At 37.7% G+C, this 27849-nt stretch overlaps 1 protein-coding gene across 1 annotated transcript in view; it reads right to left on the bottom strand.

The window, feature by feature from the left end:
- Positions 1 to 27849, bottom strand: part of PALLD (palladin, cytoskeletal associated protein) — a gene marked incomplete at both ends in the record, with an annotated part of 171523 nt that overhangs the window by 99360 nt on the left and 44314 nt on the right. Inside the window, 8 exons of the mRNA XM_079534956.1 lie at positions 2722 to 3064; positions 4368 to 4487; positions 11171 to 11194; positions 11514 to 11655; positions 13896 to 13970; positions 14811 to 14916; positions 15555 to 15621; positions 18256 to 18434. Of these exons, the coding sequence (XP_079391082.1) occupies positions 2722 to 3064; positions 4368 to 4487; positions 11171 to 11194; positions 11514 to 11655; positions 13896 to 13970; positions 14811 to 14916; positions 15555 to 15621; positions 18256 to 18434 (1056 nt within the window). The remainder of the gene's footprint in view (positions 1 to 2721; positions 3065 to 4367; positions 4488 to 11170; positions 11195 to 11513; positions 11656 to 13895; positions 13971 to 14810; positions 14917 to 15554; positions 15622 to 18255; positions 18435 to 27849) is intronic.

Raw genomic sequence — 27849 nt, 5'->3', positions numbered from 1 at the left:
CCCAGAATCTACCCTAATACTCCAAGCGTATTGAAATGTCTCGTTCGCTCTTCCCTTATTTATAATTTGCTAAGAACAATACTGTGTAACTTCCTTGTTCTTACATCTTTTGGATTGGCGCTCAGGGATGTGATTAAGCAGAGGATTGTTAGAGATAGGGCAGAATCGTTACGCTGCAGTTGGACTTGACGATCTTAAAGGTCTTTTACAACCTGAGCGATTCTGTGATTCCACAATGCTAAATTTTTGAGCATTTATTTAAAAATAATTCTCTGCCTTCTTGCTCTTATTTTTAATTTATTCGTTGTTTAATTTCCAGACCCCTTCCACAGAATCATCACTTTCAACACTGACATCACTTCGTGCAGGACATGGACAGTAAAATCAGTATGTGCCAGTTTTGGATCATGCTTTCATTTGTCAGTCATGTCCTGAGCAGTGACACTAGCATTTGCTTCAGTGTGCCAGCTCACCTTCCTAATTTAGTTCTACTGAAAACTTGGGCCAATACCTCTCTCAGTCTTTTTAGATTTACCTCGGTTCTTTTTCTTTCATTTCAATGGATTCTTGATCCATTTCATACTCAAAGAGCCTGATGAAAAGTACTAAATCCGTACAGCTTAATAAGTGGATAGTTATGAGGTCAGTGATATAACAATACCAGAGCAAATTTTGTACAGTATTTTCAAAGCCATGTAAATATGAAGTAGGTACACATTATGTTAACTCTGTAAGGGTTAGAATGCATTTTAACATTTTATGAGCTTGAAGTAAACAAGTAAATAAATCCTGCACTACTGAGAGAATCCATGAACACCCCCTGCAGGAGCTTCCTGTTAAAAAGCAAACCCAGAACCTCACAGAAAACATTACATATTATGAGTGGTTGGACTTGATTTGCTCAATCATTTCCAAATATTAAATCTATCCAATCTCAGTTAGAGGCAAAGAAAATAACAGATGTTTCCAAAGTCAGTATGCTTCATTTCAATGTTTTTAGTCCAAGGCTATTGTAAGACTACCATAAGCTGTTCCTGCAGACAGATGGTACGCTTCCTCCTGTATTTTATTGTTCAAAGGTGCATCATAAACCCCTTTCATACTGAGCTAAACCTTGCTACAGAAAAAAGCAAACAAACCTAATTGCACAGAGTCCCTGCCTTCTGACCTTTGCTATCTTTATTCTCCAACAGCATCTGGTTATTTGTGTACCCACATTCCAAACACTTTCAGCACCAACTGCAAATGAAGCAAGTTGTTAACGCTTAGGCTGAGCTTCTGTTTGCTGCTTAGAAATGAAAGCTTGGTTTTGACATCTCGGAAGAAACTAGGAATAGCACTACTTTGGCAACAAAGGTATGAAGGAGGCAACAGAGGAATAAAACCACAGCAAGGCAGAAAAGAATGGGAGACCACCTTTTGGAGGCTCTCATAATTTACATGCTTGCAGCATGTGTTTGACTACAAACTTCAAAATGCCCACACACAAACTAATGGCTAGACCTGCGTTAATTTTCCTCCATTTCCTTGTTTATCCTACAGCCTCAATTATTTTCAACGCTAAAATAAATGAACCTGAAAAACACAGAAGTCCTGTGTGCACAGTTTTGGGGGGGCGTACGCTGCACGCTCATGTTTTATAACTTGTTCAAAGATGTTTGACTCTTCCTGTTAAAACACTGATTAGTGTTTATATAAGCAGGATGTCTCGCTAGTTCTCTCCAGTTACTAAGGGTCATGAAGCATCATTGCCAGGAGAAGAAAGAAAACAGCTTAAGAACTTACTGCTCACCTACCTTTTACCTTTCTTGTTGTGGTTGTCGAGTATTACAGAAGAGTTTCAGAATTGTATTGCTGCAGATTTTAATTAGCTTCAAGTTTGTTCACTACCCCTTAACAGTATGTTAATAAAGATATTGGCAAAAAGGAAATTTCTTAGCAATAACTGCTATCCTTATTAGATCATGTTATTCTTTCGTCTTAAACAGGCAACTGAAGTAACACAACGCAGCACAAAAATGGATTCATCATTTACATGTACAATTTCAATTTCCTATGTGTTGTTATGTTTTCATCACAGTCACCCCTAGGAATGGAAACAAAAATGGCACTCTACTCTCTGATGAGGCTGCCATTAACAGCCAACAGACCAGCACATCATTTCAATATCCATATTTTTCATGAACAATTTGATACATTGATATTTTTTCTTTACTCCCTTCCTTGAGCTTTCCATTTTAAGTTACAGTAGACAGCAGAATCAGTTGGATGCTAAACATAATTGAAGAAATTACACAGCCAATACACACCTGAAAATCCATTGCCAAACAAAGAAGAAAAAAGAAAAAAAAATATTCATTCATCATGGCCAAATAGTGTTAAAAAAGGAATAGCATACAAGAATCTCAGGCCATCTTTGACATCTGGGCTCAGTGACTAAGGAAAAGGAGCAGAACAGACACTAATGCTTATTGCTGTTTTAGTGACTTCATATGGAACCTGGTGTATACAGCAATACATCTCCCTTTCATGTAGTGCTAGGAAAAAAAACTATATACTCAGATCTTTGGGACATACATTACAGCAATAAGTAATGAGATCATTTAAGAGAAAGGCTTAGTTATTTTCCACTATTTGCCTAATACTATTTTACTCCTAGCAAAAATTTAGTTTCAACAGATGACAAGTTTACAAGAAAAGAAAGCTAAGCAAAATACTCACAGCTTTGGTTTGGCAAGCACAGGTGGTGGCTCCTTAGCAGGTGAAAGCAAGACAGCTGGAGATGAGATGGGTTTATCACCATTTGGCTTGCTGTTAATCATTCCATTTACTCCATGAATGGGATGGATCCCATTTGTTTTTTCCTCAGATGAAGAGAGATCTAATTGAAGGGCTGTCACTCCAGATATTAATTCAGTGTTACTTGTTTGGTGGGTCTCTACGTGTTTCTTAGGAGAAAGCTCAAGAGAGCTAAATTCAGCTGGAGGAGGTGGTGAGAAATGGTGGAAATCATCACTGCTGGATTTTCTTGTCAGCGAATCCTGAGTAGAGTTTTCTGAGTTGGCTAAAAGAGATCAAAAAGAATATCTCTCTGACAAGTCATGAACTGAATAGATGGTACAGACATTCTGTACAACGAGCTTGTTTAAGTGACATGACTTGGCTTTTGTGGAGATACTTCTCCAGAACTGTTGTTAATTTATCCTGAATTAGATAGGTGACTGGCCGTTCATTTTTGGCCTTCCCAAATAAGGGAATAATAATAACCTTGTAGATATTTCATAATCTTTTCCTTAAGTTCACTTACTGAGACGGCCTATGGAGCAACAACAGCTGAAACAGCATTCCCTCTTCCTGGAGTCTTAGAATTTAAAAACAAATTACTTTAAAACTCTGAAGGCTGTATTTATACGCAGCACAGTGACAATGGCAGCTGGGTTAGCGCAGTCTGTATGCAAACATAGTACAAAACTAAACATAACGTCAACAAAGTTCTGTGTTTTACTAAAGGCACATGCCACCTTCGGTAGCAAAATTTCATCTGTTTTCATTTTGCCTTTGCTGCCATCTAGTCCCAGAAGCCTAATGCTTAAACATCTGCCAGGATTGTAGCGGGCACTTTTAAAATGCATTTTGCATGAATTAAAAATCTAATCTAAGAAGTGAGTCAATATAGAAACTCAGTTTGAATGATCTGAGTCTGACAGTGTGATTTATAAATATTCATATAAACATTGATAGGTAGCAATGTAACTTAGAAGGAGGTATCAGATTATTCTTGGCTGATAGCGTGCACCAGTAGCAGCACTAGGAAAAGTCAAGGTCTTAATAATTACATGACTCAAATGGTTTCTGTTGTCTGAATAGCAAGTCTAGGACAGACAAAAAAAGCCAGTTTCGTGCATTTACATGAGGTTTCCTTTTATCTGCTGGAGTTATTATAAGGCATTTTCTTTCCATCTTTTTTTTTTTTTTTAAAGCATGCAGTGTTTTATCATCCTTCTTATCGGTAACATGCTAGCTGCTTGACTAACAGCTTTTGTTTGCTATGCTCTATAGATAAGCAGTGCTGAAATGATGCTTCACTGTTTCAGTAGTTCAACTTTTGGAATAGATCTCCAGGAATCAATCTCATGCTATCTGAGAATGAATAAAATCACATTCATCCATCCCTCATCCAACTGCTACTTCTATATACTCAAATTATATCAGGCAGTGCTGTGGGAATATTCAGAGAGTGGGATGCAGATCTCAAAAAGGAACCTCTGTATTATGGCAGTCCTTTTCTACAAATGAAATAGACACCACAGATGAACTACTTATCTAAGACCCAGGATTAAAACCTTGTCTTTCCTTTTGTCACATACCTGAGCAAACAGTTAGCTGTGCACTGCTTGTTACTGAGCCATATTCATTTGTTGCTGTGCACGTGAAAAGTCCTGAATCTTCAGGAAAAGTTTCTGCAATTACCAGAGTACATATCTCTTCTGGAAATAAACAGAAAAATAAACCACGTTATAAACTGCTTAAGGAACCATGTCATGTTTTGCACTGCATATTGGAAGAACATCATGAAGTGCACCTTATACAAATGCTGGGCTTCAAAAAGAACACGTCTTGAAAAATAATTTTGCAATTACCCGTCTCCAAAGCTATTTTAGACATGGAATATTTTTTTATGCAGAACAGGTACTAATTCATACCAATCAATGCAATAGTTTTCTATATACAATTGAAACTTGTAAGCTCTTATTGAATCTACCTACATAAATGTAGGTAGTGTGATACTAGCACGAGTATCACATCATTGCTTCTTTCCCTTAAATTTTCTTATTTTATGAAACAGTTCAGCTCAAATCACATTCCCAGTTAATCCAGAGAGTACTTTGTCATCACTTCCAATTGAACTTCCTATGTAAACTGACCAGAATTAAAAAGTCTGCATGCACAAGGTATGCCCCTTATGTAGAGTACGAAAGGATGACTTCCATTTCTGCGGAAGAGACATGGACATACTCTGCAACTGTTGAAAATCTGTTCGTTCTGCTCTGACACACCATCATCTCATATATGCTTCCTGTCTGGATTATACCAGAACTCTGTCCAGAAAACTTCCACAAAAGCTGGGCTATTCCTATTTCAGGTTGAGTCTCAAGGTAATATTTCTTAACTAAATCCATTCCATGCTCTCATTATGAACATATTTAATTACCTACATATGTTTCTCCAGATCCTTCAGAGAAGTCACTTCATTTTATCTGTAATTTTAAGTTTATGCCAACCTTAAAAAGGCTCACAGTGTAGCTAATCTAAATAACCTCAGAATTTACACAACATGCCTACCTAACTTTAATCTTGGACACTTTTAAGTCATGCTTTGTTAATTGACCAGGATTTTCTTTCTATTAAGAATATTTTCCAGTCTCAAAACCAATCACAAAAAAGCACTCGATTAAAAACATGCTTCAAAGTTGAACAAAACTCTATTTCGTTAAAAAAAAAAAAAAAAAAAAGCAGAAAAAAGTGTTTTGAAGACATTGAGATGGGATCCCAGATATTATAAAACATTAAAATAATCAGTGGAATATAGCTAATAAAAACAGACTGAAGAGTGCAGTAAAATGCTTCAGACTCCATCAGTTTTCAGATGAAAATTATACTGTACAAGGCATTCAGTAAGAAAAGCCTCATTTCCTTTAGATTAAACAATGATAACTTTTTCTAGCTTTTTTTTGCTGTTATTAGAGTTTTTTTTTTTTGTTGGGTTGTTTTTTTTCCCCCCTTTTTCCTCGTTGTCACTGTGGACGGGCGAACCTTGGTCTCATTTAGAAAGTTAACAAAAAAAATCAGGGAACATTTCCAGTTATAAATGACAGTGTATCCAAGAACTTGGTGTATTGGAAATGGCCTAAAAATGAATGACTAACTGAAGACTTGGCGCAGAGCTGATTTTCAGACAGCAGAACACGGTGGTGAATTTTTTTTTTGGCTACACAAACCAGTCCTTCTGTACAGCTGTAAGAGGCATGTATGGTAATACTGTAGCATGCTGGATCTTATCTGACCTAGATGAAGATAAAATGACTTATGAAAACTCTTATCAGGTAAGTAATGTGTAACACAAGCTAGTTTTTGAACTACTGAGATCAGCTTTTTTTAGTCTCTGTGTGTCCCAAGCAGTTGAAGCACACGTGCGTACTCCTGGATTGAAGCGGCTCTGGGGATGCAATCTGATACGTGCAGCCTTCTAGTTTCCTGTTAAATGAACAACATCATTCTGAAAGCTGGGTCAAAGGAAATCATTTTCACCATGCTAAGGACTGCTATTTAATGAGGGCAAAGGTACTACGAAATATAACAACCAGTGGAATTTCCATTTTCCACACAGCGTAGCTAATTCATGCTGTCCTTTCAGTTTTGGAAGTATGACCACGTGAGACGAGCAGATCTTTACTCTTCAGTGATAAAAGAATTCTAATGGATGCAACTGTGACATGGCTTGTTTACTGAAGCAGTATACTGGAAAATTATGCAAAGTAAACTGCAGGAATGCCCGCAAAACAAAATGACACCAAACTTGCAATGAAAACAATGGAAGCTTAAAAGTCAGTCCACCTAGCAGAATAAGCATGCTAAAATGTATTTTCTGCTCAATCATGAGAAAACCAACTAAAATAAAATATTATTAAAAAAATTAAATAAAGGAAAAAAAAAACAAAAAGGGAGAGAAGTAATTCAAAGATGGATTAGGCTAAAAGATTGTGGGAGCACCACAAGACTATTTTCTTTAGTCGTTTTGCCATCAAGCCCAAATCAAGAATTGCTGACCTTGCTAAAAGGCTTACAACGTGGAAAGGGTAGAAATAATGCTACAAAATTTTTATGTCAAATCAGTATTTTGTATGGATACATAATGCACTGAGTACTTTTCTTGTTTTAGATCCTGACTTATATAGTCAGTTTGTCTGTTGCTGAGCTAAGTAGCATCTGATGATCTGAAGATGTCTGTTTTCCTTCCCGGTAATCATCAACTGACAAGTAATTTCATCACAAAAATGTGTTGCAGAAAGCAGCTCTGAAATGCTGTTGTCAGGGCCTTAAAACATATTTAACACTTGACTACACTAATACAAAAGCAGTCGGTGCACTGAAACATGCAAAATGTTTAGACGTGCAAGCACTCAACTGTTTTGTCAGTTGCTCAGGAAGATTACGTTTTACAGAGTAATCCTTTAACGGTTTGTGAATCTGTGAAGAATATTCTTTGCTAAGATTGAACTTCACAGATTCACAGTTCTCTAAACCAAGCAAGGGTTGTATGCGTATGCTGATCTACCCAAGCTTCCGAGCGCTGAATTCCATCAGCTATCAGAAAGCTCATTTTCCTGGGAGAAGGAGTTCTGAAATATTTACATATATTTTCAGTTTCAAACGTTGTGCAAGAATGAAAGGGGGATTTCTAAGGGAGCCAGTTACTAGAGGTGGAATTTTGGGATGCAGCAGCCAGACACAATCACAGCAGCACCATCCAAAAGAAACGGTGACTGTTTTTTGAGATGCTTTTGGTGAACACATCAGGAACCGTCTCAGAAAAATAAAAACCAAACAAAAACACCATGTTTATGTGACAATTCCCTGGCAGCTGAAGAAAAATTACTTCACATCGTTTTCTTCTCACATGCCATCAGACCATTGTTTTAAATGCAATTCAATACAGTTTGCGGCTGACTCCAGACGCTGAGTAATGGTCAAAATATCAACAGCTGGCAAATGATTCCATGGGATATTTCATTCTCAGGCAGCCAGTTCTTTGGAGGATTCAATCAGTATGAAGTCAAAATGTCAAAGAAAAGAGTACAGAGCAGGTAATGAGACCAACTGCAATGTTGGCTGTAAGTAATCTGACTAACTATTAATTCACAAAGCAGTCTGCAAGGATTTGTGATGCAAACTGATTTCTGTCTAGACAGAATGAAGAGTGTAAAATACATTAGGGTAGATAGAATGTACCAGAAAAAAAAAAAAATAAAAAATCCACCCTAAAAAACTCCAAAAACCCACAGAGTAGAAAACCCTCTTGCTTCCTAATTTCTTATTTGTGAGAGCTCACGGAAAAATTCTCTTAAATCCTTAACACCAACCTAAGAAAGGATAACCAATGTCTTTTAACATTGTATTTATTGACATCTGGACTTCAGTTCACAACTGACAATGTCACACTGCAACTTGTTATCATTTGTGCAAAAGTCAACAAAAGATGTACGCTTGGAAATAATATAAAAAAGCATACTGATGTCTCAAAATTATCAATCCTCTCCTAGCACAGGCATGTTGATTGCTCTACTCAGTCTTGCACACATCCTCACCATCTGTACAAAGTAGTAGTGTGTTTGCTTATGAGGAATTTCCTCTGCTGATATTATTTTGTCTGGCTTCTTAGAACACAAATTGCATTATAAACCAGTGTTGTACCAGCATGAAAACCTACTATGTTTCTGAAACCCAACTTCCTGCTGCTAAAATTTCAAGACTCTTGATAACATCCTAAACAATAATGTAACTTATTGCTAATATTGCTCTTAAGACTCTGCTTGTCATTTACATCTGAAGGAAACATTTTGCCCATTTTATTAATTTGCATCCCCTGTGCATGAGGAATTGACTTCTACACCAAGAAGCTGACAAGTGTGCTGTTATTGATTTTAATGCAATGCAAGACACTGCACGGTATTTGATGGGGCTTGCTAGGAACTATCGACACACAATAAAATGGAAGTTTACTTGTGAGCTCAATGAATCCAGGGAAAACAAAACACCAAACGGAAATCCATACATTTCAGATAGTTCAAAGTTGTTTATATGCTGCAAGACTTCAAACTATGAGTTATCTTCTCCCAGAGTGGGCAAGCTAGGCACCATTCAGCAAAATGAACACGATAGCATACGAAAGGGCTAGGAAGCTTATGATCTTTTTTGTAGTCTGAATTCCACCTTCTATTCTGTTTCAGTTAGTTGCTATATTATTAGCTGTGTGAGCTATCGTGAACATTCTCACTTGTTTCACAGTAATCTCCACTAGGCCATAGAAATCTTGCAACTAACAGCAGTGAAAACTACTTAGCTGACCATCAAAAATATTCTAGTAAGAGACAAAATATAGTTTCCCTTGTATTCAACTATCCACACAAAGGAATTTGAACCTATTGTCTTAGGCGAACATCTGCTTGTTCTCTCCACTAGTTAACACTGCATTCCTGCTCTAAGACACTTACATCATCCAGTACTCCACACATTATAATGAATAATGAAAAAAGTTGGGGGTAAAGAAAAATTACCAAAAATAAGCTAATGTTGATGTCTATGAAAATAAATTCAAAATAGACATTTAATAAAATAAATTCACAAGATATGCTACTAGACTTCACAGAAACTTTTGCTTCAAGTTAAAATCCTTTGGGATAGTTTTCTGTTGTGTTACAGAAGGGTGTGAATGCCATCCAAGTGACTCTGCAGTGAAGAAGCTCCTAGTGTTAGCAATGAGCTAGGTAAACAGGTGCTAGTCTCATAGCATCAGTAAATTAAACCTAGAAAAGGGGATCCCAGAGATGCCATCATTTGAACCAGAACTAAGTTTATCTGGGAAGGAGAAAAGAATGAATCCCATTTATTTATTTATTAAGTTAAAGAAAATAGATTACTTGGAAGCTTATTTCATTATACATATTATGGGAGAATGTTCCAAGAATGACACAGAATTGAACATACTGCAGCACAAATCTATTCTTCTCATTTCTGTTCATACCCAAATGCTTGATAAAACATTTAAACTCTCCTAGAAGAGTTTTGTACTGAAACTCACAATTTTTAACCTTAAATTTGGAGTTGAGTCTATAAGCCACCAACCCTTAACATTAAGTTTTAATTCCTCATGCAAGTTGATTTGATTTTCTTGCATCTCACATTTCAAGAGTCCATCAAATCACATCATTCCTTAACATGTACTTTGGGCATCAGCTGTTAATACAGGTGGTGACAGAACACAATTCATACCACTGTCAGAACAGACTGCACATGCGTGCATGTGCCTATCATCGAATAAAATTAGGTACTGCAAGGAAATAATTTTGTCGAGCAGTAAGAAAATCAGTGAATAACTGACAAAGTAAAAATCTTTTCCCCGTTTCACTCTTCTCCTTTCCATGAATAGTTATTGAAATACTTACAGAAATTCTTCATTTCTTCTAGAATTAACCCTTCCCTCCTTTTCCTTAGTCCATACCCTCAACAGCAGTACTGCTACTTTGCAAACATCATTGCTAAGTTTGTTCCCTATGCACTCGGCAGTGCCAGTTCAACTCCTCAAAGTTCAAAACACGCACATGTAGCTTAAGTCCTTCAGAACAAAGACACTCTTTGGGAATATCCACATCTGAAAATACTGTTTTACCTTTCTACTCCGTTAGTAAATATCTCTCCGTGCATATTTAAGCACAACCAGTCACCCTCTCAAATCAAGTGGTGTATTAAGACTACACCACTGCTCTTCTTCTACCTGTCGATCAATTAGGAATACTAAATCATACCAAGTTCATACAAAGACAAAACACTCTCAGCCTTTTAGCATCTCTGCTATTCAAGGAACTACAACGGTATGTAAGGGCAAAGGAAACAACCAGAGAATACCAGTATTTGGAAGAACACTTTTTGCTTTCTTGCTGTAATGTGGAACTTTTGTCTCATAAAAAGGCTAGAAAACTCCATGTGCCTTTGTTCAGAAGGAAGACAGACAGCTAACATCTGTCAACCTACACTGGCAAAACTAGCATTTAGTGGTTGGGTGTTATGGAACACTTACAACTGGTGTCATAGAGTTTTGTGGGCTTTTTTTTCATCCTTTCCAGCATGCAAATTACTCATTCTCTGAAAATAAAACTTGCTTCAAAGTTTTGGCTGTGAGGCTCTCCTTACTGGTCTAAATGGAATTTACTGTTTAACTTAAAAAGGAATAGAAGTAAAGCCCAGTGTGGAGTACGGAAGGTGTGATAAAGAAACATTGTCTTTAAGGGGGTTTCATGTTACCAATGCTCAGCAGAAATCTTCTTACACCTACAGCTTCTGTATGAACTCAAAGAGCTAGTGAATCAAGAGATATTTTTAATACGATTCTTACCAGGTTCAGTTGCAGATCGTGGCTCTGAGCATCACATTACAAAAAGGGGAAACAAACAAGAAAAATGATGTTAGAGATTATCCTAATAAACAACAGTTTACTGAGTGAACACATGCAAATCTTGTAGACAGAACAGAATCTTGGCAGAAACATTATAAAATGAATACGAGTAAGTGTTGTATTGGTAGCAGTAGTTCTATTATTACTACTAGCCTTTCGCCAGTACAATCAATGAAATGTGAGGAAGAGTGGACTCTACCCAAAGTAAATTTCATGATTATTCCACCTTCCCCAGCATGCCCCGTATCAAAAGTCATTTACAAGACTTTAGTCATTGCCTTACTTTTTTGGAGAATTCTGAAGTCTGGAGAATCTTGAATTTCAATACCCTGTCGAAACCACTTGACGTGAATGGGAGGGGGTCCTCTCACCCTGCATTCCAAGACCACTACTTGTCCCTCAGATGCTGTGGAGTTTTGTAGTTCCTGAAATAAAGCAATCACAATTCAAACGAACCAGGAGCATTTCACATTCTAAGAAATGTCTTTATGTTACCATCTGGTATACTTTTTTCAACAGCTGTGTTCTGTGAATGTTACTTTCACTCTGATAACATTTAATGTATCACCTCAAAAGGACTAAATCCAAATAATGCATACTATGCTGTAGAAGTATTTCATTTCTTAGACCACAAGAACTGGATAGTTGTGGTCTCAGCATTCCTCCTACTTCCACAAGGCAGAATGAAAGTCTGCAACTCGGTACACATTGGTTGACACGGTATTGAGAAAATAGCTGTGCTGCTTTCAGGTCCATCTCTAAAAGGTATAATTGCTTTCGTTTCTGAGCCAGTTATCAACATCCAAGCAACAGTAAATGACAGATTAGGATGTATTAGCATGCGTTGGATAGCTTCTGAGGCAGTATTATGGCTGCATTGAATTGCTGCATACACATGAGGGACCTTTAATGAAGACCTCTAGACGAGAGGAGAAGCTCAGTACTTTATGTAACAGAGCTGACAGAAGAACGTCACTATGTTTGCCTTCCTTATCCATCCAAAGGTTATGAAGCTAAGAGCCTTCTGTACTGTACTGGCTGTCTCATTCCCTTTCCCATTAGTAACGAAGTTTCGATAAAGTTTTAAGAATTGATGCAACATCACATGCGAACTTAGAAGCTCAGTGTTACCCCTACTTACTATTTTTACGTCTCTTTTTAATCAGATTAATAAGAATTTTATAATATGGAAACCTAAAAATCTTAGATTTGTTGCCTGAATTTTACTTACAAAGAAATTGGTGTAAGAAAGCTGCATAAGCTTTTTTGTTGTTGTTGTTCTTTGTAAGTGGTTCATTCTTTCTGTAATTAAACTGGATTTTGTTTGGCATATGCCAGCTGGCTTAAACCAGTTAGTAGTGGATTTCGGGAATAAGAGAGATGAGGACCTGAAGGTAACAGTGGGATTTTGGCGATTTCTGAGTGTCTGAGCTAGGCTTCTCGTATTTCCTCCTTCTATTGCCTGCCTCCCTACCTTACAGCATTGTATTCTCTAATTCCTTGCGCCTTCTTTATTCATCCTGCTGTGGTAACTGAAGTAGGAGTGCAGAATTCCCATGAATGGAATCAGACCTCTTCTGGCTTGAAAAATGGATATGTTGGGGTGAAGATATAAAATTGAGGAGAACAGGGTTGTTTTTTTTTTTTTTTTTTTTTTTTTATAAAGGAAGAACTATTTGCTGTTCCGGAGCATCTTTTAGTCAAATTGTTTCATGTAGTAATTAACAGAAGGTTGCTCCAAAAGTAATGCCACCTATTTATTTATTTCCATGGAAACTACACCGGATACAAAGAGCACAACAGCACTATTTGATAAAATAAATAACCAGCTACAAAGCACAACTTATCAACATAGTCACCATCATTAACTATGTATTTTTGCCAGCAATGAGCAAGTGCTGCATGCTACACTTGTAAAAATCTAGGCCAGCAGAAGTGACCCCACTGTCACTGTCACAGAACGGCCAGGGTTGGAAGGCACCTCAAGGATCAATCTGCAACCCCCTGCCACACGCAGGGCCACCAACTTCCCCATTTAATACCAGCCCAGGCTGCCCAGGGCCCCATCCAGCCTGGCCTTGAGCACCTCCAGGGATGGACGGGGCATCCATAGCCTCTCTGGGCAGCTGTTCCAGCACCTCACCACTCACTCTGTAGAGAACTTCCCCCTGACATCCAACCTAAATCCTCCCTCAACTTCAAAGCATTTCCCCTTGTCCTGCAGTTATCAACTACTGCTGAAATGCACTACCCACCACCTCACTGTGCTCACATCCACCGATTGGTCTCCATAAACATTCAGCAAGTGTCAATAATGTCAGTGGGTGCCAATTTTTTTTCCATATGGAAGAATTCAGTGGCACAGCTTTACTTTATACAGATGTCCACTTCAGACACCAATTTGTCAGACTGCCCCTCCGCTGCCATCTGCCACACCTGGAATATGCACGTAATTCCTCTATGATATTAACAGGGTAGAAGACATAAGAACATCATTGTGTCAGTGGCTAAGTATCACCTTACAGTGTCTTTATACAGAAAAGGACCCACCTAATTTTCATTTTTTTTATCCAATCAAAGACTCCTGCTTTATGATAATAAGTTCTTGATGCTTCCTTCTGGACTAAGTGAATACTGTATAAAAATCATGATGGATAAACCATACCTTAGTAAAACTGAGTGCAGAATTGATAGGCTTAGATCCATCCAGATGGTGTAGGTATGAAGGAGGGCTTTGGACCTGCAAAGTATTGCAACAACACTATGAAATACAAAGAATATGATGTTTGAATAACATTATCTGTATAAACATATTCAATAACACAAACTCAAAAATGAATCATTTCCATCTGCTATTCTCATTATAGCACACCAGAGTGACATCACTATTTCACTCGGTTGTACTTCTGATAACAAAAATCTTGTACGCTTCCCATGAGAACTTGGTACCCAAGCACCTGCCTTTAAATATTTTCTGTTCAATACTTGTTAGTAACATTCAAGTAAGCCCTTTCCACAAAAGCAGTTTTGCATCTTTCATTATTATATCCCTTGATTGATCTTGAAATAAATAAGAGTATCTAAAATTTATCCAGATGAAACAAAGGGAAACTAATTTACCATGTACAACTTAGATTTTTTTTTGCATTTCATGATTTATATGTAAACTCTGAGTCACCCACAGCACCTTTAGAACTTGCTATAAACTAAAGAACACTGACTTTCTATATTTATCTCTTATCAAGTAAAATGAACAGAGAAATGATAGTAGCACTTAATTTAACAAAATTACATTATTTTAGAGTTGAAACAAGTTGCTTTTAAGTAAAATCCTCTGTATTTTTCATTGTCATGATGTCAGCTGCTCACATGCTGAGGAGATACACACTGTAAGAATCCTTATGTATATTTACTGTCACATTTCATTTGCTAGACAACCACCTCATTTTTTAAATCATTACTCATAATAACATAAGCTTAAAGTCTGTTAATTTGGTGCCTCAAATGACAGAGTTTTTCAGGACTTTAACACTATGAAATGAATTTTAAAACACTTCTACTAATTTAAAAATGGAAATACCTGCTGACTGGGCACAGAGATGGGCTGAATTACAGCTGTGGTGACTCCAGACTTTGGTGAAGATGATCCTATTGTCAGGGAAACAGAGGTGGTTTTCTTTTGGGCCCTAAGAAAGAAGAATTACAACAGTTTATAAAACATGAAATCAGAATATTAGAATAACTAATAAGCCACCTTGTACCTTCCATACCTTCAATATCTTTACTCAACTGGTGTTCCTTACATGCTCATACCTGCATAACCATCTTACGTTTTCATTTTGGCTATAAAACTATTATACACACCATTACAAGTGGAAAGCTCAACTGGGGAGGAAGCTTGACTGGAGTGCAATCTTGGACTAATTTATGCTTGCCTAGCCTAGTAAATAGTAGTCTTATAAGAGTCAAACTCTGTCTCACTAAATATACGGATATATTCCAGATGACTGCTTATTTTTCTGGAAGCACATGGCTAGGAAATTACAAACAAAGATTTGACTAACCAAAAGTTACTCCTAAACACGAAAAATTGATAACTACTAAAGTATAGTTAAGTAGGGGTAGGCACAGGATAAGCACATTAATTAAATCTATACTCTCTATACTCTGCATATTTATATCACATGAAAGAAGTAGAAGAGATAAGGACAAGACATACACAGATACCTCCGAGATGCTTATTCAATTCTAAAACTGCTAAAGATTATCCAGTGTGCCTCATTAAGAAAATTTGAACATCATTACTTCTATTTCACCCACTTACTGTGGCATAGCTCCAGATTTTGATTTGAAAATTAAACTTTCACTCTCCGAATCTGTGGAACTGGCACCTGGAAAAGAAAGCATATTCAATAATGTTTTACTGGTATCGTTTAAGTTCAAATTCCTAAGGAAAAACTTTGCTACTTCTGCATTACGCTTCAATTGACTTGTAATATACACTGTAAGACATTCCAACTGAATGTTGAGGATTTTCTGTAATATGAAAATCAGCAGTAGACTATCTGCTAAGACACTGTAACTACATAGTTTAGACAGTTACCAAAAATCATGTCCATGCCCATTTAATTTCAAACTGCTTTCATATCTTAGAATGGCCAGGGTTGGAAGGGACCTCGAGGAAAATTAAGCTCCAACCCCCTGCAACACGCAGGGCCACCAACCTCCCCATTTCATAGCAGCCCAGACTGCCCAGGGCCCCATCCAACCTGGCCTTGAAAACCTCCAGGGATGGACGGGGCATCCACAGCCTCTCTGGGCAGCTGTTCCAGCACTTCCCCACTCTCATAGTAAACAACTGCCCCCTGACATCCAATCTGAACCTTCCCTCCTTGAGCTTAAAACCATTCCCCCCTCTCCTATCACTGTCTACCTTTGTACAAGTTGATTCCTCTCTTGCTTATAATCCCCTTTTCAATACTGGAAGGCTGCAATTAGGTCTCCTTGCAGCCTCTTCTTCTCAAGGCTGAACGAGCCCAGCTCCCTCAGCATGCCTTTGAAAAGGAGGTGCTCCAGCCCTCTGATTATCTTCATGGCCCTCCTAGGATCTTAGCTTTATTCCTCTGTACTGAAGCAAGTATGACAAAAAAATTGCTGATGACTACTGTTCTACTGGAAACATATAAATGTATTTACTTCAATGTTAAAACTTAAATCTCAGTGAAACGCGTCATATATAGATAATAAATCTTCAACCATAATTAAGAGCACTCAGTGTAGGAATGCATTTCCAGACTAAACTTGTTACCCACTATTTCCACATTTCAGACTATTTCTATCAATCTACACATGACATTTACATAGTAATGTATCTTCCCAATTCAAGTCTTGATATAATGTATGTATTTGGAAATACCCTGAACCCACTTCAAGAAAAGATGGCAAAGTATTTATTTTCCCACTGTCTACATTTTTTTTAATAGCTACTGGCTCTGTAAGCAATAGTTATTCTAGATATTTATGCAGTGTGGATAATTACTCTAAGGATTTGTACATATATTCATAGCTGAATTTGTATTACAGATCATGGAGAAAACATATTCAGCATACACAGTATTGCTTAGATTGACTTAGAGTGAGACAGAACTTGAACTCAGGGATTCAAGAACCCTATTTATTTACTAAGTATGGGCTACAAAAGTCAAAGCTGTAAGTGGCACAAAAGGGTAAGAAAAGAGAAGCAATGCCAGGTGAGTAAAGTGGGTCTACGTGTAAATATTTCTCATGAGTGAAGGATTAAAACGTCTTGCATGGCTGGGCTTGATATACAGAAGAAGGTGTGAGACACCATTGTCATCAACATTGTTCATGTACAAAGCAATGTTAGCATGGCCATCTGCTTTCCTTAAAGATGGTAAGGGAGGAGCATAATGGCTTGTATAATTCTGTCTTTGAAAGGTAATGTTGTAAAACTTCAAGAGAGAAATTCCACAAGGTAAAACTTAGCCAGATCTCAGAAAATGAAGTCTTACTTGCTGTGTTTCCCTTTCTATCTGTTTTCAGTGCTGCTTCCACTGTTATAACTTCCTGTAGAATCGCAAAATATGTACTTCATCTGAGTATTTCTGCAATCATACTCCCTTCTGCGAAGAAAAACCTTACAGAACCCATAAAATCCAGAAAAGGTCTTGGTGATTTTGCTATTACATCCCAAGAACACAGATTTGAGCACAGAAAATATTACAAGAGAAACCTTAAAAATAATGCACTTCGCTATGACTCAGCTTAATTACGGTGAAAAAAAATTGCTTTGTTAATCAAGATCAATTTAAAAGTTTTAGTATAATATTATTCTCATTTACAAGTATTCGTTGTATTAATTTGTTTTCAACTAATTACTAAATTAATGTTCAAGAGTTACAAAACCAGTAAAGATCTTAATGAGGTGCTTGAAAGATAAATTCACCAAAGTCAAAATAGGACTTATGCAATTAATGTACTTTTGTAGTTAATACTACCACATATAAAATACAGTCAGTTGATTGTGGACTAAAGTATTATTACTGACTTACATACAATGACTTAAAGTTAGGGTGTAAAATATAAAGAATTAAAGCAGTTTGCACATGACTGAGGAGGACTTACTTGGAACAGTCACCTTTAATTGCACTGGAAGGAGGTTGAGAAATGTCACAGGAATTACTGCTACTCTGAAAATCAGTAGAAGCAGTAAAGCTTTTATTTGCAGGAGCTTCTTAAAACCTGCTCAGAAAAAGCTCTACTTGTCCCTCCTTTTCCATTTTTGATCTTTTTTTTGCCTCAAATAAACAGCAATCCAGCCAGTGATTCCTGGAATATCCACTGAAACATCAGAATTAATACAGTGCCATTGTCAGAATATACTGCTTTGAAAGGAAGCTGAGGAACACCATACAATTATTACTGAGCAATTAAGAACTAAAAGTGAACTTCAGCTTAGTTATCTTTCACGTCTGAGTCAAGAACCTCTTCTTCTCCCCTCTTACCTTCAATGAATATTTCAGCTGACGTACTATCTGAACCGAGGGAATTTGAAGCCAGACAAGTATAGCGCCCTGTATCGTCTTCAAAGGCTTCTGCTATAATTAGTGAATGAAGTCCTCCACTTCCAGAATGGATTTGAATGTCAGGGGAGTTCTGGAGCTCTTTCCCTTCACAGAACCATCTGTAGCCCACACACATTTAGAAAGGCAAAGGAGAAAAAGAACATTAAGTACTGGTTCAGGCTCATCACACAAGAAGGTATTTCAGCTGCTGCAAAAAACTACATTGCTGTTGAAAGCAGCACATTGTGCTTTGAAGTGTTTAATGGCATTTGCAAAGAAATAACTTGGTGGCATAAAGTTTCTTACAGAGGCAGTGAGACATTTCTTATTTTGAGAAAATTGTACACACCTGAAAATTAAATCTATTCCCTATTCCATACAAGTAGAATTAATGCTTTCTCCATATCTTAGGTACTGGCTTGATTTGAGCACAGTCGAATCCATTTCGAGTGAACTTTCCTTCTTTCTGAAACTTGCTGATTCTCCACAAAAGGTGTTTGATTTTTTTTCTTTAGATCACATCCACTTGATCTAACATTATCCCGTGGTTCCTGTATTGCTGAATTTCAAACTCCTGCCGCAGAACAGGAGCGTAAGCTGGTTTTGTAGCCTGTGATATACACATACGTACACAATCAGCATGTGTTCCTTCATCAAAAAAGTTACTCCCCAACAAAAGAGCCTATTAACCTAGGGTAAGCTATTGCTACGTAAAGCACAGCCTCTTGTATTTATGTTGGGCCGATGAAACATTTGGCAGGGCACGCTGTCTAAGAGCAAGTCCTTCCCTGCTACCCAGGAGGTACCAGCCCGTAAAACAGTTCCTTTTAATGGCTCAGAAATCTGGGTAAGCCCTCCGTGTTTATCAACAACCTGTTATTCCTGAAGACTAAAAAAAATATATTAGTAGTGGCATTAAAACCATATGTAATTCTCTTCCGTAATTAAAAGCCCAGTAAGTTCCTTTTCTGTCTTCTGTTGTGCCCGGAAAGTGCACAGAAGTATCTTTTTTGGAAGGAACTAACAAACTTCCATTTGTTTACTCAGTAGACCCCTCTGGCCTACTTTTAAAACTGTTGGGCTTGGAGACAAATTTATTCTGTCAGCTCCACTGCCAAAATTAACATTTCTCTTCCCCTTCTTCCCCTCCTTTCCTCTACTTGTCACGAGTCCTCCCTCCTCCTGGTGCGAGGACCTCTGCTACTATTTCTGCTCAACAGACCATAGGAGCCCTAACCTCTGGGCAGCCTCTGCATTTTAAACGATATGCACAGGAGAGAGCTTAATTCAATTTCTAGACAATCACAGACGAGTCTGTAATACGAGGCTCCGCTTAACCATTAGTTCTATTTTTCTTTCCTTTCCAGAAACATCCTGCAAAGAAAAACCTCTCCTCCAGCTTAATTATTTTCGCAGATCAGTCCCATCTTAGTTTCATGCGACTTGTAAAGGCTTTCCACTACTTCCCAAATTCTGTGCTTACAGAATGTATAAGAAACTGTGATAAGCACTTAAGCCTGAAGTGAAAAGTTGATGTACGTATTTTTACCAGATGATGTTCAGTAAGCAAACTGTTTTCTTAGAGGGGCAAGTTCTACACCACTCCTTGCTCTTTGCATGCGCACAGCCAGCCTCGAGCAGTGGGAGCTACACCTCAGCTCTCAGGACTGAGACCCGTTGCATCACACCAGTGACAGCACTGGCAGCGAGTCCCGACGTGCTACATGACATGCTGGCTGTCATGAGACAAACACAGAACTATGCAGCTCAACACAAAGCTATCTCAGCCCTCATTAAGGTGATGCTTGATGAATTGGGAAACAGGCCTGACGTTTGGCTACGCTGTTTACCGTGGGAAGAACAATGCACATTCATGACGGGCAACGCCACAGAATATTGGAACAGATTTAATTATATTCTATTATGTTTTATGTGCTTTTCTAATTGTACAGGACAAGATTAATTGATGGGAATTTCATTTAGAGATTACATGAAAATTAAGCGAACAAAACATACTCAATCCTGCGTTAACTTGCTAGTTGTCATTTCAGTTCAACAAAGCTTATGAATGAACTAAAAACTACAAGAAGCATTTCCTGGCCAATTACTGACTGATTTTTACATTTTCATCTCTAAGCCGTATGGGGCATTAAAAAACACAGGCCTAGTGAGAGGCTCCATCAGCCCTACTGCCATTATGCACAGATTAGCCAAGTTAAGATTTTCTGCTCCTTTAAACTGAAAAGTATTCAAAATCAACTCTTTGGAGCATTCTCTCCTTCTGGAAAGGGATCACCAAAGCAATCAACAAATCCCTACCAAAGGAAGACTGTGCCGGAGCAACCTGCAGGACTGATGGCTAGACACAGAAAAGCAGTCACTGAAAATTCCAAGCTCATGCTAACTAGCACAGCATTAACTTACATCCAGTCTACTGCAGTCTGCCGAGCCTTGCAGGGATAAGAGAATTACTGTCTAGGTGTGAGAGGGCAACAATAATGCTTTCAAAAAGCCAAAAGCCCCAATTCATAGCAAAACCAGAAGACACCAGAAATAACAGAGGAACAAATCCACTGCAGATGCTTTACAAGTAAGATGTTTCTCTCTATAGAGGACGTGGAGTTAAAGATGTATCACATGCTATGCATAAAAAAATCATTTACCCTTTTTCCCAACCCCTTTGTTGTGGGTACTCAATGCTAAATAAAGTGTGCAGATAGAAGCAATGCATATGTTTTACATACATGTATATACATCAGTTCTTAGATTAAGAACTCAAGCTTGCATCCTGTGTTTGCTCCTGTAGGCCATGCGAGCCTCCATGAAACACTGCGAAGAAAAATAGTCTTAAAAAAATAGTAGTAAATATTTTAATAATGCCAGAGAAAGGCAAAAATATTGAATGGAAGTAACGTGAACAGAATGGAATCTGTTCTGTCAGTAAATATTAATAAATTTCAAATAATACTTAATTTCTCTGTTCCTTACTCCTTTCTTCTTCATTCTCTTCTCTCAATTTCTCTTCCTGCCTGCATTTCCACTGTACAGCTCGCCACCTTTCCTTTTCTGCAAATTTTACTTTTCCACTACGCTGTATTTACTGTATGTTAAAATGATAGCAATTAAGTACTTAATGCACGCACTGAGACACAATCAGTAGACTAGAAAGTCAGTTCTCCAAGGAAGCAAATTGGAGGCATTTTGGTAGTAGGTGAACAACGGTTGAAATACTTGCCTTTCCACTGTCTATGCTATTGTATGACAGCAAATCGAGGATAGCAAACAAAAGAAATCTAGATGCCAGGTGGGTGGCAGTTCACATACACAACATCAAGCAGCAATTTATATAGCACGCCTTTTGTTTTCATTTTTCTTTTCCTTATGCCCTCACAACTCTCCATGTATGGAAATACATACAAACATGTGTATCTGAGATTGTAATGACTATGAAGAAAACATAAACAGACTTGAATAGAACACTGACTGAGTGAACACCAGGGCCCTAAGAAAAACAGCTCAGGGTTTTCTCTAATGCATAATCCTGTTGGAACTTGTGTTTTTTCAAAATCACAGGGGAACAGAGAAGTTTTCCTTTCTGCATACTCTTAACAGTTAATTTAAAATGGCAGCTCAAGAGAAACTTTACGATATAGGCTTAGGGAGGAATAATAGGAGGGAACTCTGACCACTAGAAAAAATTGAGAGAGAGAAGTTGCAAATTAAGAAGTTTATATCAGTGGTGTTTAGCATGTCCAGCAAGAAAAGCTAAATTAAATACATTAACATTCCAGTACTGAATGGTGAATGGCAATGTTTCCATCATGACACTGTTTAACTTCTATTTTCTCCATTCAAGTGGAGTCCTCCAAACTTCCAGACTGTCAAATATCACTATGTAAGAGTCCAATTACTTTAAAAGCCAGACTCATTTCAATAGCGCACAACGACAGAACAAGGAGCAACAAGCGAAAACCGCAATTTGGGAAGCTCCATACAAACATGAGGAAGAGCTTCACCTTGAGAATGGCAGAGTGCTGTGACAGGCTGCCCAGACAGGTCGTGGAGTTTCATTACCAGGAGGTATTCAAAACTCACCTGGACACTTTCCTATGCAACCTGCTCCAGGGAACCTGCATTAGCAGAGGGTTCAACAAGAACATCCCCGAGGTCCCATTCAACCCCTATAATTCTGTGAAACATATAATCAAATTTGCCACATGAGGTTTAGAGTCCAGTGTGTAGCGTGATTATTTCTAAGGCTGGCTATTTCCACACAGCTCATTTTCTGCTCTATATGTAAAGCAGTATTTTCAAGCCTTACATGTAATTCCATTATTTGTACAGCCAATGCATGAATAACTAATAACAGTGCACGTATCTGAAACATTCACACTTTGTAATCTTTGAAGATCTGAATACAGATACAAAAAGCTGGCGCTGTGCTTGAATGCACTGTAAAGTAGATTAAGTAATGGCCCTACGTACTATAAGCCACAGATGCCAATTTAATTACTGAAATTAAGTAGTATAATAAACAGGTCTGTTACTTATTCAGAATATAACTGATTCTTCAGGTACTGCACAGTGTTCTCCAAGCTTTAATTTTAATGAAGACTTCACGTACAGCTGAGAAAACTGAATGATTAGATACCTATGGACCAATACAGTCTTCTCAGAAATATATAAAATAGGAAATTATACCAAAAACGGCCACATTTCCATGACACTTTTCAATATTGCAGCCTGCCATTTCTTACAAGTTAATTTTGCTTTCTCTGAAGGCAAGCTTTCCACCACCCTTCCTCCAAGGATGCAGAGAGAGGGTAAGAGAGAAAGTACAGGTGTGACCAGCTGGGCCACGGGCTACAAATCTCCCAAGAAGAGCAGCCAACAGCGTCTGTCACCATTTGCAGGCTGCAGTAACTCCCAACTTTATGTATTTATAGCTTGTCCTGGCATTAAGAAATTATTTTCCTCCATGTTTGTGGAAGTTCTCAGTCTCCGTTAGCTTTACCTGTGTCGCAAGGATTCTGCTCTCCTTCATTCATTATTTTGGCTGGTGACTTTGGTGAAGTTAGTTTGAGATTTGACAAGACAAGGTCCAGACAAGACATCACAGCAGAGACCCTGTCTGTAGCTTTTATCTTTCTTTTGAGTTTCACAGTGTTTTAAAAATATTTATGTTTATGCTCTAAGTTTTTAATTGTACAAATCATTGAGTTACGGAAGAAAATACAACAGCGGTGCTAAAAAGTGTAAAAACTGTACCCTACAGGAAGGAAAGCAAGATTCATAATTCTAGTTAACTTGCTTAACTTACACCAAGCCTTTAAGAAAACATTTTTTTCCTTACGATCCAAAAACCAGAAGGATTTTAAGTTACTGTCTTCCCAATATTTTTGCTTGCTATTTTTCCTTATTTTGCATTTCTCACTCACTGCCACTCATTTCAGACCTGGTACTGATAAGCTATTTTTATGCAGAATGTACATGTTTGCTCCCCACATGCACGATTCTGGAGTTACTAAACTCAGTCAAATTTACCCCATCTGGCAAACCTCCTACTTCCTAAGGCCTTTCTGCTATTTTTACAAGCTATTTTTAACTGAGCAACCTAGTCAAAACAATTGTGCATACTTGAATATAAATTAAATCAGTAAAAATATTTAGAACTAGGACTGCATCCCTTGAAAACGCTTCATTTGTTTAGGTCCTTGGCTTGGGACTTTTTACTTTCAAGTTAATGGTTACAGACCTGCTTGGATTATACATTTCCTTCCCTATTTAAGTCTATGAGATGGGGCTTTGGTGTGGGAGAACTACAACCAGTAATTTAAATAGATAAAACTTACTTTTAAACGTAATTATTTTAATTTGACTCTACTGTGGAAAACTACAGAGAAGTATGAGTTAAACGGTACAGAACCATTCTAATTCAGTAAAAAAAACCTGTGTAAAATTGGATGTCTGAATTAAGACTGCATTCTTATCAACGCAGAGAAGATAGGCACGATGCGATGTGGTAACAGCATACTGCTATGTAAAGGAAAAAGAGGGGAGTTTCAAAAAACAAAATTAAATTACATTCCGTGCCTATCAAGGACAAGTTTAACACTATTTTTTTCTTTATAGAAACAGGAAAGAATTTATCACATAGAAGAAAGATACTATCTATGTGGAAATTATTTGGATACGTTACCCAAAACTATTTGTGATTAATAAACATATCTGTCATTGCAGGCTGAGGAAGAGGCTGTGGTATTCTTCACTACAGACTACTCAATTCTTGCATGAGTAGCTTTTACAAAAACTGGTTATGTTACTTTTTTCTTTTTTTAACTGATTACAACGCAAAACATTTAAAAACCTAATAGAGAAGCAATGAAAAGTACTTAGCAACTTGATTTTCAAGTGGCTTTGAAGTATTATAAAGGCAAAGAATCAAGGGAAGCAATTCTTATCGTTCATGGGTCTCAGGCATTGGGACAAACAGCATTTCACAAAAGCAATTAACAGCATCCAAAAGAGATACTATACTTCAAGTAATCCTGCATGATCATGCACAACTGAGGTATGTGCAACAACTTCAATTATTCAGTAAGAACGGAGCACAGAGACAGTGTTCCTTTAACAGGCCAATAAAAGTAGCCAATATTAAGAAAAAGTCTGTAGGTTTTCTTTTACAATCATTGTGAACAAACATCTTACGCCTATATAGCAACTTCTAAAACACAAACAGCAGCATAGACTGCAGTCAGCCTTCATGTAGGAAATTACTGCATGTCTGCTAAATAACCTTTTTCATTTCTGAAAGCCAAAGCTGAAGCCCTACCCCACATTAGATTTTATCTCCATCCTTTGCCTACAGGACTAATCTTTTTTGCTTATTTCTCTCTTAATTGCATGGTTGTTTGTTTTTTTTTTTTTTAAATCAAGACAAAGGCACTGACCAGCTGTAGGTATCAGACAGATTTCACACAGTTTCAGAAAGCTCACACAGAACTTTCTTTTCTGCTTTCAGGCAAAGCAGCAGTATTTAACTGACAAATAGGCGTGGACAGACAATTCAGTTCCTCCTGCATGTGGTTAATCATCAGATCAAGAAAGAGAAAAAGTCATGTGCAAATTAGTAACCAATAATACAATGCAAACTGCAGACAACATTTTACTAAATGCATGTTCATTTTTCACAGGCCACACAGCCAGTGATTTACAAATAACAAATCCTGTTCCTTTCACAGAGAAACTTCTCTAACTACTGAATTTCCGTGCATAGAAACTCAATTTCTTTTCTGTTACTGTATGTAAATGGAAAGCATGAAAGCGGGTTTGAAAAGGAAGGTAATCATGTAGATTTTAAAAACAGGCATGTTTTTTTTTAGAAAATTTAAGTTAAGAATGCTTTCAGGGTTTTAGCTGGAAGAGACATTTTTGAGAACTCCTGCATTCATCAGGTAAGTAGTATGGTACTGCAGGTTAATGTACTGAGATTGTTTATAACAGTCATATTCTTCAGTTCTAACTTACCGTAGAGCGAGTGGTTAGCAATATTTCATGTAAACATATCCCACCCATATGCCTTTGTTAGGCAGTTCATTGGCATTGTTTTGCTTTGGAGATCATCAGGTTTAGGGATGATCTATTATACAACATTCTGCCTGACAGAGGTTGATTTCCTGACACATGTATGGGTACTGCTCTAGCTTACAACTCACCTCAGGAAACGGGCATCATTGCAGGTGGAACTGCTTTCAAAGCATACGACATGCATTAGGACATGGAGGACTGAGGCTTAGGAACAAAGCCTTCATTTTTGAGTTAATAAAATTCACATCAGGTGGCTTCTGAGATTAAGTGCTGTCTCTGAAATGATGGCTCAAGTGTTTTTACAGTGTAAAACCACCTTCCACACGCTCATTAGGTCTCTAGATTAAGAACTAATTCTGACCTTACATGACTGGAGATTAGCCATGAAATTACTGTTCACTCCTCGAAAAATCTACAGGTTGGAATGAATAGGCTGATGTATATTATTACAAAGCATTGCAAGACAGTAAAATATTGGAGCTTAATTCTTAGGGGTCTCTCGGCCTGTTATGAGGAAGGGTTTGGTGTAGACAACTTCCCTCAACGCTGATGGCAGCTACGTACCTAAGCCTTCAGATTGCATGTCAAATAACCAGAGCTACCTTCATGTACATAGCACATGCCATCTCTTGGATTATGCCCACCTGGATTTACATCAAGTAATAAGCATCAACGCTTGTTGTACTCAATATGAGATGAACTTGAGAAGAAAACAAAGAAAATTAGAAGCAATTACAGGATGTTAGAAAGACTAAATACTGAACAACTACATGTACAATACTGAACATTTTTCAGTCCCAAAGAACTGTTGAGGCTTGTAAGATTAACACAATTACATGTCTAACTAAAATGGAATGCATATTGTTTGTAACTAAAACTCTGCTCTTCGTACACTTCTTTGAACAGGAAAGGATTCGGAACTATCATTCCGTAGTTACTCTGCCACAAGCCGAAGGGAACCTCTTACGTAACAGCCAGGCCTAATAATCTTCCAGGGTAATATTTTGGACTTCAAGGGAAGGACTGCAAAGAGTTAAGGAGTAAAGAGAGTAGAGAAAGAGGGTGAAATTGCATTTACACAGTTTAAATTCTATACATGAGGTACATGGCATTTAATAGGATTGTGGTGAGTTAGTTAGTGGCGAGTTCATGGCTAGCCATGTAGTCTTCACAAGAAGCAGTAATACTTCTCAAAACCATAATAGTTAAAATGAAGCCAAGAAAAATTTTAGATCAATCATTCTATTTCACAGAAAGGAGAAAAAAAGGGAAAAAAAAAAAACAGCAACAGCACAAACTGTGAACAAGGACATGGTAACAGTTTGCATGTCAGCAATAAGACAAAAAAAAAAACCATCCAGTGTACGTAGTCTGAAAACGCAAATGGCAACGGTGGAATTTGCAGGTTTACCTTTAGGTCTGGCCAAAACCTTGCAGCAGTTATGAAAGGTAGAAAATTACTGTATCAACTATGACACGTATTGCAGCCTCCGTGCTTTTTAACTGCACGATTAAGTGACCCCTAAAGAATTACCTGCATTATTGCAGCTGAATAGGTAAGCCTTTTTATTTTCATCTGGAACATTAGCTAAACTGTATCAGATTAAATACAAAACTGTTTTATACGGGTGCTATTCCTACCATCAACTCCCTCTTTGTGGTACGTAATTCCAAGCTAGGGACAGTAAATACACTTGGTTGATTGAAAGATAAAACACTTAATTTGTGTGAGTCAGGTCAGTAACGCAGCAGTTGAGATCAAAGGAAGAAAGCTGTCAGCAGTTTTGTCAACGCCTTGCATGAAGCCTGACAGCAGCCGCTCAGTGAGACTCAGGCTACTGAGATGGGCACCGTCCTGCAGAACAGCACAGAACAGCACCTCAGCTCTCACTGAGCACCACCTGCAGTATTTTAACAGCAGGTCTCGGGTGCCAAGCAGGCAAACTG

The sequence above is a fragment of the Tetrao urogallus genome (genome assembly GCF_951394365.1).
Source record: "Tetrao urogallus genome assembly, chromosome: 4".
NCBI classification, from domain to species: domain Eukaryota; kingdom Metazoa; phylum Chordata; class Aves; order Galliformes; family Phasianidae; genus Tetrao; species Tetrao urogallus.
The sequence above is the reverse complement of the archived record's forward strand: the minus strand, read 5'-3'. Positions and strand labels throughout refer to the sequence as shown.